The sequence below is a fragment of the Pholcus phalangioides genome, unplaced genomic scaffold, assembly GCF_987345545.1.
Source record: "Pholcus phalangioides strain wild (caught in Gottingen) unplaced genomic scaffold, Ppha-v1.0 ptg000030l_1, whole genome shotgun sequence".
Taxonomy (NCBI): domain Eukaryota; kingdom Metazoa; phylum Arthropoda; class Arachnida; order Araneae; family Pholcidae; genus Pholcus; species Pholcus phalangioides.
Genome location: NW_028301620.1, coordinates 8,321,835 through 8,333,951, shown reverse-complemented (window position 1 = coordinate 8,333,951; position 12,117 = coordinate 8,321,835). Strand labels below are relative to the sequence as shown.

General features: G+C 38.9%; 1 protein-coding gene across 1 annotated transcript; it reads left to right on the top strand.

The window, feature by feature from the left end:
• The first annotated feature begins 5,619 nt into the window (after positions 1-5,619).
• Positions 5,620-11,809, top strand: Alg11 (ALG11 alpha-1,2-mannosyltransferase). Its single transcript, XM_089252705.1, has 3 exons — positions 5,620-5,860; positions 7,550-8,478; positions 11,499-11,809. Exons 1-3 carry the CDS (start codon positions 5,670-5,672, stop codon positions 11,768-11,770), a joined length of 1,392 nt encoding a protein of 463 aa, XP_089108831.1. The 5' UTR covers positions 5,620-5,669; the 3' UTR covers positions 11,771-11,809.
• The last annotated feature ends 308 nt before the right edge of the window (positions 11,810-12,117 follow it).

Sequence of the window (12,117 nt, the reverse complement as noted above, 5' to 3'; positions counted from 1 at the left end):
GTCGTGCTACAAACTCGTCGCGGTACAAATTTGTCGCAGAGTCAGTTCGTCGCGGTACAAATTTGTCGCAGAGTCATTTCGTCGCGGTACAAATTTGTCGCAGAGTCAATTTGTCGCGGTACAAATTTGTCGCAGAATCAGTTCGTCGCGGTACGAATTTGTCGCAGAATCAGTTCGTCGCGGTACAAATTTGTCGCAGAGTCAGTACGCCGATCAAATAAATTTTCAAAATTCAGTTTTCATGGTATTCATGCCACACTTCCCGCTTTCTGGCGGGATCTCCATTTCTCGCAGCGAGGGGCGTTGGGCGAACACACGAAGATGATAGATAAGTTATGATAAAATAAATTTTTAAAATTAAATTTTCACCGTATAAGCCGCACTCCCGCTTTCTGGCGGGATCTCCATTTCTCGCAGCGAGGGGTGTTGCGGGAACACACCAAGATGATAAATTAGGATCAATGCCCATCCCAAAGCACAATTTGCCTAAGGGGTCATTTAAGTATTACGTCAGGATCGGGGAGGGAGTTTCGGATTTGTTGACTTTTGATGGCGGGGGGGGGGGGGGGGGGGTTGAAGGTCGCTTACGTCATCAACCACCCCTTTTTGAAGATATGAAATATTCTAAGCTGCTGGTGAAATTTTGCTGACAGGGGAGGGGATGGGGGTCAGTGTTTTGCTGATTTTTGCTGACAAGGGGGAGGGGGTCAAAAATGGCTGAAAATCTGCTTACGTAATACTTGAATGGCCCTAATTCACTATTGAATATGTATCTGCCATGTAGAGAATACATCTTTGAGGAATTTTTTACCGACAATATATCTAAGGCTAGCATTACACTATGAAAGTGTTCTAAAAGTCCTTTTATAAAACTTGAAAAATTCAACCAATAAGATTATCGGTTGCATTTGCTCGAATGTAACCTATGAACTTTATTGGTTGGATTTTTTGAGTTTTTAACTTGAGCAACTTATCCGGTGCAAATTAAATTTTGAAAATGTATGTGATCGCAATTTATCATCTCGGTGTGCGCCCCAACTCCCCTCGCTACGAGTAATGGAAATCTCGAGAGAAAGCGACAAGTGTGGCTTATCCGGTGAAAATGAAATATTAATTAAATTAAATTATTAATTATTTCAGGTTCTTGTGGAGATACTGTAGTGGTTAATGTTGGTGGGAGTCTCGAGTCCACATGGGACAGATACAAGTTTACACTTAAAGAGAGCCTCCGCTGTGCTGTAATTTGGGGAATATCATAAACACCGACATTTTTTTACAGAATTTTAAAATTTTATCATAGAAAAAATGATTTTTTTAACATTTACAATAATTGAATAATAAAACATTAATATCAATTGTAATTTTAATTTCGATGTAATTTCGATGATTTTTTTCGAAATGACAAAAAAAAAATTTAATAAACTGTGTGCATTTCTTGATGGAAAAAAACTTTTCTTCATGTTTATTTTTTCACGTATGTGACAAAAAACCTACATACAGATCGCGTGACGAGTTGACTCTGCGATAAATTGACGTCCCGACGAATTGGTTACACGACAAATTGTCACTGCGACGAATTTGTACCGCGACGAATTGGCTCTGCGACGAATTTGTACCGCGACGAATTGGCTCTGCGACGAATTTGTACCGCGACGAATTGGCTCTGCGACGAATTTGTACCGCGACGAATTGGCTCTGCGACGAATTTGTACCGCGACGAATTTGTATCGCGACGAATTGGCTCTGCGACGAATTTGTACCGCGACGAATTGGCACTGCGACAAATTGATGCGCGACGAGTTGAGCGCGACAAGTTGAGTGCGACAAATTGACCGGCTACGTGCATCGAACAAATCCGTACATTTTCCATGTCTTGCCACTAGATGGCGCTGCTCAAACCACGAGCTCATAAACCCCATCATTTAAAGTCGTCGTCCCCAAGCAGTAAAAAAACAAAGTCCACGATCGTATTAAACTAACTTCATTCTCCGACGACGGTTTCTTAATCTTCCCACCATTCCTGGAGACAACTAGTTTTGCCACTAATTTTTCTAGGAGCTCCGCCTCTCCAACTTCTGAGTGACCATTTGGATCCTCGAATCAACTTCGCCAGAGTGTTACCACGAGATGGCGGTGTTAAAACGATCACAATCACAAAATGTGGATATAATCGCAATAAAAACGTTTCCATTTGAAATTGGACGCCAATATCGATAGATTGATGTATTTTTCGCCGTGGAACGAGCTGCAACCATCAGCATTCGCAGGCTCATATCCAAAATTTTCTTGGTATTTCGTTTGTCCTCGGAAGAGGAGAAGGCACTATGTGTACAAGAGCTGAGGACGAGAAGGGTGAGCTTCAAGAGCTCTGCTCACTGCCAACATTGCCAGAAGATGGCCCAATCATCTTCGCAAACTACGGTAGCTATCTCGACATAGCGCCAGATAGTGGGATTTTCGATGCAGTTATGCAGAGAAAAGTCCCACGTTCGAAAGTGTGGCAAGAGACTCGTCCTGCATCCAAGAAGACTCGCAATAGTCTCCATCCCAGAGCACCGAAAACCGGGATCTCGAATGCATTGACAAAGAAAGAAGCTCCTCCACGTATCAAGGGACGATCAGCTACTCGACATGCTTTCAAGATGACTCGCACGAGTCTCATGCGTGGGGAGATCGGAAGATCTGTCAGGTTGGGTGATTCGATCAAAGTGCGTCTTGAGGATATTTTCGACGATCTCTAGAATACTCATCTACGCAATGGTGTAACGGACGACGGAGACGGACATCCGACGGCGGCATAAAAAAAAGAGAAAAAAAATTTTAAAAAAAGTTTTAATTTTTTTTCGTTTGAGATTTTTAAACTGTTCCATTTTTGCATATTTGTATGGAATCTATTTGGTTTTACATGATTTTGTTTGAAATTGTATTTCATATTTTTTATTTTATATCTTACTAATCTTTTTTTCTTTTTTTTCTTTCAGGTGATGTGAATCCTGGTTTCCCAGACGGAAACCTGACGAACGGAGAGAAGCTCTTTGCTCTCTCCGTGACTCCCTCCTCTCAATGTCTGCGCCTTGCCGTGGCGAGGAGGCTTGAGTGAACTGATGACCACGATGGCTATACCAGCGGTAGTTAAGCTACTGGAAGGGTCACCCTTGCTGGGAAGACAAAATGGTCACTGGGGAGGGGGAAAATACCGTTGAGCACACTTTTGAGCACGCACACAGCACTGAAATCACCATAAAACTGCATGATAAACGACCGTTGGTATATCCGTTGATGACATCACCCACCGTAGATCGATGAAGTCCGTAGCAAATACCTTGAAATCCAGTAATTTAGCAGCTAAATAGCCGCAGAGATTGCACATGGGATTCAAAAAAAAAAAAATTTAAAGTGGGTAGACGTAACACTGGGGGAAAACACAATTAGCGAGCGAAGACTCAAGATGACCATTATGCCGCATTGCAGACATCTATTAGATCTACGGTTGGTCGTTGCCGAAGACCCGTTATACTACTGACGGAGAGAAAACTACATGCGACCGAACGCGACGAAATCACTTCAAAAACAGCTAAAAATTATTCGATTTTGGAATAAGCTATGGAATATTCTGTCGACGTGATGTCAGGTGTTGAAAAAATTGAATATTCAAAAATATATCGGGTGCTGGTATGGAGAATATGAAAAACTGGGCGGGAGATGATGATTTCGAATATTTTTTTCGTCCAGAACGAATCTACTACCATCTGTTGTAAAAATACATAATCAAATATTCAACATAAGATAAGCATCTAGATTAAATTTATAAAAAATAATTTCGAAAATTTGGAAATAATTTTTATGTTTAATGAATTTTTATTATTTAATTTTTAACTCAGAATTTCCTCGGAATGCCAGGAATCTGCTCCCATATTTTCGGCTTACATAATTCATTATTTATTTCCTCTTTAACTTCGATTAAAATATCATATAATCGATATTTATATCTTAGAGGAGAAATAGAGAAATCTTATATTACTTCTCGATGATTTACATAAGTTTATAATATGTTGTGTATTCTTTCCCCCACCCCCCCCCCACCCCCCTTGTGTAAGTGAAAAAATTTCTATTCTTCTTTAAAAAAAATATCGTGTAAAGGCGGGTATACACTAGCGCACCTACCTTGCAACGCACGACCCCCCTGCAGCGGTTCTAATCCGCTCGCGGGTACACAAACTTCTTTTGTGTTCCTTTCTTTCCTGTGTTCCGATTCCAGGTGGGTCCAGTGAAAACAGCTCAAGAATCGTTCACAACGCCGTACGAATTACTGAACAAGCAATTTCGAATGCTTTCATTGCAAGATCTGCGCGCCTTCACTTGTCATCCCATAAGGCGCGGATCATGCAATGAAAGCATTCGCAATTGGTTGTTCAGTAATTTGTATTGTTTTGTGAACAATTGTTGAGCTGTTTTCACTGGACCGAACTGGAATCGGTTTTTCAATGAACACAAAGGAGGTTTGTGTACCCACGAACGGATTAGAACCGCTGCAGGGGGGGGGGGGTCGTGCGTTGCAAGATCGGTGCGCTGGTGTATACGCGCGTATAGGGTAGCGACAATGGCTTCAATTTTCGTGCCTGATGTCATCTCCGTAGTATTATAACCTCTTCGGTCGGCAACACTGGGTTTATGGGCATTTGCTTTTGCATTGTAAACAAACTCACTCAATCACTTAAAAATACACTTCCCGATTTCCGTCCATTTTATGACTGTTGCAAATTGTATTCATCCTTTTTTTCGTCCGGTAAATTTGAAAGTATTTTTTACAAGCTCCTCTGTAACAGGGCTCCTCTGTTTGAGTATTTACATCGCATTAATAGGGCGGATAGTCCATTGTGTAGCCATTGTAACAATTTGGAAACTGCTTCCTATTTTCTTTTTTGTTTATAATTTGCTTATTTTCCATAGTTTTCATTTTTCGGTCTCTTGTTGGTGAGATTTTGCGTCGACTCCTCCTAATATTATTATTCCTCCCTTTGAACGCTTCGTCACTCGTAGTTCCCGATTCGTAGTTCCCGAATGTCGGTCTTCAGATTCATCCTATCGATACTCACACTCTTCTGCGGGAAAAAAGAGGGACTCCACCTCTTTTTTCATCGAAGTTGTCTAGATAGTTCCCCTAGACCTGAATAGTCCTGTTTTTTGTAAAACCCCCTCATATATCACATTTGCTTTTTTTCTTTTTTATTTACGGATATTTTATTTTTTGCAGTATTTTGTTTACAACTCAGATGTTTTGTGTTTCTGCTTTGTTTTTTGCTTCAGTTATTGTAATTGCCTTTGTTATGATTTTTTTTTCAGTATTACTGTATTTGGCTTTGATTGATTCAATACTTTTGCTGTTGTCATTATCTGAGCTATGATTCTTAATGCTTTTGTTGTTGTCATGGTTTTTGTTCTCATTTATCCTTGACAGCAATTTTTCTTTAATGATTAATTGTTATTGACTGTTAATGTATAACTGATAGGCTTTTATTTCTTTATTCTAATTTCCTAGATGTTGTTTTTGCTTTTGTCATGACCTTGGCATCTCCTGCGGATGGTCATAGTAGCCAAAAGCCCTGTATAATTATTATTGTACTGTATCGTAAACAAACAAACGTTGGCACCAGCTTTTGACTGCGACGATGTTGATTTCGGTATTTATAGTTTCGGCAGCAATAATTTTTATATTTACGCGCTGGAGCGTTTTCCGAAGATTATGTTCGAAGCAGAGAAACGGGGACAAAATTCTCGTCGGGTTTTTTCATCCTTATTGCAATGCAGGAGGAGGAGGAGAACGTGTCCTGTGGACGGCGATAGGAGCCCTGCAAAAAAAGTATACGGTTTTCACTCTAAAGCCGCGTTTTCCTAGAATAGGTTTGTTGCGCAGCGTGAACCGAATTAGACTATTTCGCGCCGACAGAAACGTGTTACATAATCACGCTACGCGTTTGTGTTTTCCTAGCGAGGCGCATCAGATAAAGTCGGCTATATAAAGTATATGTCTCTGGCATCAGCTACTCTGTCGTCTGCATGCTCCGGTTTGAAGGGAAGGAAAAGAAAACACACAAGAATGAAGAGAATACCAGCAAAACCGCGGTGCACGACGCATTTGACTCCTCCAGAAGCAGTCGGCCAATCACGCACGACGTAAAGCGCTGTCGTCAGGCGTATTACGCTCTGTAGGAAAACAGTCATGATGCTTTTCATACTGGTGAGCGGACGGCGTGTCGGGCTGGGCGAATCACGTTGTGCACGGCACAGGAAACCTGCTCCTAGGGTTCTGTTCGCCAAAAACCTGAGCGCCGCATGCAACGTGAATCGCCCAGTGCGACGTGGACACACCAATAAGGGAAAGCAGTACGCCTCTTGCAGAACACTTAAACGCCAGGCGTGATTGGTCGACTGCTTCTGGAGGAGTCGAATGCATCGTGCCCTTCACCGATTTCTTTATTTGTTGTTCTCTTTCTTCTCCCCCTCCTTTTGGTCTCTTTTTTTTTTATTATGCAAAGTGCCCAAAATACTGTGGACATGCAGATGTCAGAACACATGATGTGCCACGCTAGGGAAAACAAACAAGCATGTTTCTGCAGACGCGAAAGGAGCCTGTTCACTTTACGCGACGCAAAAAACCTTCCCCTAGGAAAACCCAGCTTAAGTAGTTTTTTGTATTTTTGTTTTTAATTGGAATATACATTTTATTGTATATATTTCTTCGTAAGTCCCGTTTACATGCCGCAAGTGATTTGAGCAGGTTTTCTGCACCGCATGCAAAGTGAAGCGCCCAGTGTGACAGGGCGTCGACTCCCCAATAGGAAAAGCAGTATAACTGTTACCCTTACAGAGCATGGAACGGCTATTGTATAATCCCTAGATAGCATTTTTTTTCGTTGGAAAGAAAACATCCAAGAGCATGACGAGAAGTTGCCAAGAGGAAAGCAGTCATGCTTTTGGACGTCTTTCTTGCTGAAGAAAAAAATCGTTGAAAGGTGATTATACTACAGCAGTTGAAAGGGGAAAAAAATTATGGTGGGGTTTGAACCCAGGACCTCACGATGCAACTCTGTCACTATGACCACTCAACCACCACAGCAGCACAGGTATTACTACTGCATATCTGGCCCACAAACTGAAAAGGTTGTGCACCCCTGGTCTAGGATGTTATATTTTTAGTTGCGATCCTGTATTTAAACTACGATACTTTATTTTTATAAAATACTAGCTATAATACCCGGTGCTGCCCAGGTTTTCTTCAATTACTGGGAGGATTCAAAAAGTGACAAGTTATTATAAAGGCATATACATGTCTGAAAAATGGATTGTTAAGGAACTACAGTAACCAAAGTAAACATTGGGAAAGTGATTGTTGAGGAAGAGAAACCATTGTTGCCTGACAGTTTTTTTGCCCATTTTGGGCATTTGCCCATCTCTGAAAACAAACATTTACCCAAACATTGTGATTGTAATAAATGCCATCTATACTGAGTATCCATGATTAATGATATCGTATTTATTCGTGTTACAGGTATGGTAACAAAATAAAGTGCAAAGTATATACTGGCGATAAAAGCAGCAAGGAAGATATACTATGCAGAGTCAGAGAAAGATTCAACATGAGGTTTTCGGAGGATGTGGACTTTGTCTTCTTGAAAACTCGTATATTTGTGGATGCAAAGTTATACCCTTTCTTCACCTTGCTCCTACAAAGCCTTGGTTCGATAATCCTTGGACTTGAGGCATTACTCAGGTTTGTTCCTGACATTTACATTGACACCATGGGTTACGCTTTCACATTACCACTCTTCAAATATTTAGGTTCATGCAATACAGGCTGCTACGTTCACTATCCCACTATCAGCACAGATATGTTGACCGCCGTCTCTGAACATAGAACTGCAGTTCATAATAAGGGCTTCATAACGAAAAGTCGGAGGCTGTCATCGTTAAAAATATTTTATTACAGAGCATTTTCATTGCTGTATGGTTTCATGGGTAGAACAGCCGATGTCATTATGGTTAATTCATCTTGGACGAAAGGACACATAACATCGATTTGGAAATGTCCATCTAGAATTTTTCTTGTATATCCACCTTGTGATGTAACTGAGTTCGCCAGCATTCCATTGCATACCCATGGTAAAAGTCACAGAATATTATCTATTGCACAGTTCAGACCTGAAAAAGACCATGCATTGCAGATTAAGGCATTCCATAGACTTTTAGAGAACATAGAGGACGATAAAAATGTTATAGAATTGAAACTCGTACTAGTTGGAAGTTGCCGGGATGAGCAAGACGAAAGGCTTGTCAATGAGCTTCGTAATTTGTGCCAGCATTTGGAGGTATCTGCAAAAGTAGAATTCAGAATAAATTTGAGCTTTTCTGAGCTTATTTCAGAAATGGGAAATGCGAGTATTGCTCTTCATACAATGTGGAACGAGCATTTTGGAATTGGTATGTATTTCTGCACATTTAAAAATTTAATGTTAGTCAAAAGTTTATGTCAAAGTTAGTTTTTTTTTCTTTCGACTTGAATATGTCATAAATCTGCACGATTTTTGAAGTCTCAAAAAAGTAGACCATTTCTCAGATATGGAAAGGCAACTCTTTTCGACATGATTTGAATGGAGCAAATCGAGGGAGATGATAGCGCACAAAATATAATGGCCTGCAAGTAAAAACATGCACTGTTGAAAAACTTTGAAAACTCAGATAACTTTTATATAACCATGCGAAGACATTGTTCAATATAATAGCTAACAGCATATGGTATTTTACTGGCGAACCATTGATCCTAACTACTTCTAGTGGGAAAAAGATCGTGTAGTATTCAGATATGTCATTCATGTTGCAAGGGGTTATACAGTTATTAAACAGCATTAAATGTGACTAAAAAACGGTTTTCCCACGGTTAATGCTATTTTCTCCCTGTTGAGACAGGACAACTTTCTAATTGAAATTTTTAGGACAGGGCACCCGTATGGAAAGTTAATTTTTTCATTGTAATAACTATACAACCCTTTGCAACGTGAATGACATACCTGAGCACTACATGTCATTTGGATGTTTTTCTAATTGGAAGGATGACTCTTGGACCAACGGTTCACCCATTAAAATGCCATACACCCTGTTACCTGTGTATATATTTTAGTGGAAAGACGAAGTTTCAAGCTTTGTAGTGGTAAGATTGAAAGCAAAATTTCAATCTGAACTCAACGGCATATTCAGTCAAACCCTGTTGTAATGCCACCATCCGTCTCAAAGAATTTTGGTGCTATAACGAGTTTGGCGGAATAGTGTTTTAGAGAAGCTTCATTACATAAATTGACACATTTATTATGAACTACTGTATCTGTGTCTTACTCCATAAATAACAACCTATTCTATATGCATTAAATTTCAAAATGAGAAAATTCATAAAATTGTAAAAACTGTATAATTTTTTGATAGAAAAACTAAACAAAAAACATACTTACCTTTCAAATAATTTTAATTCCGCACAAATTTGGTGACATATTTTATAAGTACAAAAACAATAAACAAAGGGTGATAAGCGGCATTGGTTTTTTAGTCCTTGTTGGTCTTATAATCATAAATTTCCCATTTCTCAGATATGGAAAGGCAACTCTTTTCGACATGATTTGAATGGAGCAAATCGAGGGAGATGATAGCGCACAAAATATAATGGCCTGCAAGTAAAAACATGCACTGTTGAAAAACTTTTCTTGCCAACCTTGAACAAACTAGTGCTGTGCTATTGTATTCATTCCCTTATCAATAAAAACCTGTTGACCACATTCATAGGCGAAGATAGACTTGGAAGTCTGGGGGGGGGGGGCACGATGATGATGTCAATTCATATATGCATTACATCTGTTCACTCCACTTTTGATGCTGGCGGCAATGCCCCCCCCCCCTGTATCTCCGCCCATGACCACATCACGCATCATTCTTCCAAGTCATTTGCTATAAACCAGTGGTTCTCAACCGGTGCTTCACGGAGCTGTGGGTGCACTCTCCAGTGGTTCTGTGACTGTTGGAGGAAAAGAAACAGTAAAACAGTAAATTTTTTGATGAATAAATAAAAATTAGGCCTACAGGGCTCCTCAAGAAATTTTTTCCCCAAAAAAGGCTCTGCAAGTCAAAAAAGGTTAAGAACTGCTGCTCTGAAGTATTGCAATGCAGACTGATAATAACAGTGGAATGAAAATGATAAATCCTAGCCTGTCCTTTCGGAAAAGAAAAAAGCACATAATGATAGAAGAAATGTTGTGCAAACTCTTGGGAAATGACACCTTGACTTTGTATACATCCAAACAACAGCTGACATCATAACGAGTTGGTGCTAAAACAGGTTTTTCTCATTATAATCCCTATACAGAGGAGGAAGATTTTTTCACTGAAAGGTTGTGACACTATAACAGGGTTCGACTGTATATGCAGGTCCCCCATTCATTCCAATTACTTTGTCATAGCAGGAAATCCAATGTGTGCAAGACATACTATTCAATTTCTGTTTCTGATTGACTTGAAACAATTGGTTTTGAAATTTCTGAAGGTTTTGATGGATAGTGGGTATACTTATAATGAATCCTTTGCTCAAATTAAACAGGATTGTATTAGGATTACTAAACAGATTCTGAAGGAGGGAAAAGTGTCAAAATTCTGAACAAAAGAAAAAAAAAATCCGGCCTGCAGCAAAATAATGGGTTCATATATGCAGCTCAACTTCATTTTTCAGGAATGCTGTAATCCGCATGGAAATATCAGAGGTTGTAATCTGAAAATCGTGGGAAAAAAACTGATCTCAAACAGGGATCGTTTGAGAAAAAAATCTCTACCTGAGCAGGACCTACCATATTTTAAAATGTATAAGGAACCCCCCCCCTCCTTTCACTGAAAATCGGGTTCTAAAAATAGGGGTTTTCTTATACATAGATATTAACAAATTATTTAATTCCTTGCAATTTATGATGAAAGTGACTCTGATAATGATCTGGTCTATGTAGCTGATTGTGATACTGTATATAAGAATGATAAAGAATAAAAAATGTTGTTTTTTTTTTACATATCTTAAAATAAAAAATATCTCTGATGAAAACTTTCCAAATTTCAAGCCCCCCCAAAAAAAAAAAAAAACAGGAGCTCCTTATAAAAATAATGATACAGTATTTTTGGTACACCTTCGAGAAAAAATCTCTACTCTTGTAGGACCTATTTTTGGCGATCCATGTTTTCTTTGTCGATAAAGCTTTGTTTTGCCCTTCCAACTGAGACTCATATGACCCCAAGTTTGAAAACCTCTCTGGAATCATTAAGATACATTGCTCACATTAGATATGGAAGTCCTACTGAAATATACTATGTTGCAGAAATTTTAACTATTTTTTTTTTAAATTTTGGTTGTATAGGATAATTATATGAATATATGTATTAAAAGTTTTTGTAATATGCATTTGTCTTCATTCACACAGGTGTTGTTGAGTGCATGTCAGCAGGTCTGATCGTCGTAGCTCATGATTCTGGTGGTCCAAAAATGGATATAATAGTCGATTATGAAGGTCAAAAGACTGGATTTCTTGCATCAGATATAGAAAGCTACGCTAATACCATCCAAAAAGTTATACAAATGAATACAGAAGAACAAACCCAACTGCGAAAATGTGCCAGGAGATCTGCGGGCAGATTCTCTGCCTCAAATTTTGAAAATTTATTTCTCGAATCAACAGAATCATTATTTTTGTAAACGAATAAAATTCAAATATATATATTTATACACAGCCTATTAGTTTGTGGATATTTTGAGTTCAGAATGCTCATTCATAAAAACAAAAATTCTGGCTAAACTATCAAGATACAGGATAAACTTGAATTTTATCATTTGGTTTTCCCAGTTGGCAGAGGCCGCTTGCTTCATTGACATTAATTAGGATACACTCATTGCATACGACTTAAAACAAATTTTAATTCAATTATCATGAATAATTCATTCAAGCTAAAATAAGAAGGTTCTACCGTAATTTATCCTTCGAATAATTTGTGCAGGTGCCAATTTCAATACTTCAAGAAAAAATATCATTGTATAGTCAGTCT

What these genes read in the sequence shown, in the direction of transcription:
- Alg11 (XM_089252705.1), top strand. Translation starts at nt 5,670, where the DNA reads ATGTTGATTTCGGTATTTATAGTTTCGGCAGCAATAATTTTTATATTT. An exon ending in ATAGGAGCCCTGCAAAAAAA is followed by an intron (nt 5,861 to 7,549) that starts GTATACGGTTTT and finishes TTCGTGTTACAG; the next exon opens with GTATGGTAACAAAATAAAGT. An exon ending in GAACGAGCATTTTGGAATTG is followed by an intron (nt 8,479 to 11,498) that starts GTATGTATTTCT and finishes TCATTCACACAG; the next exon opens with GTGTTGTTGAGTGCATGTCA.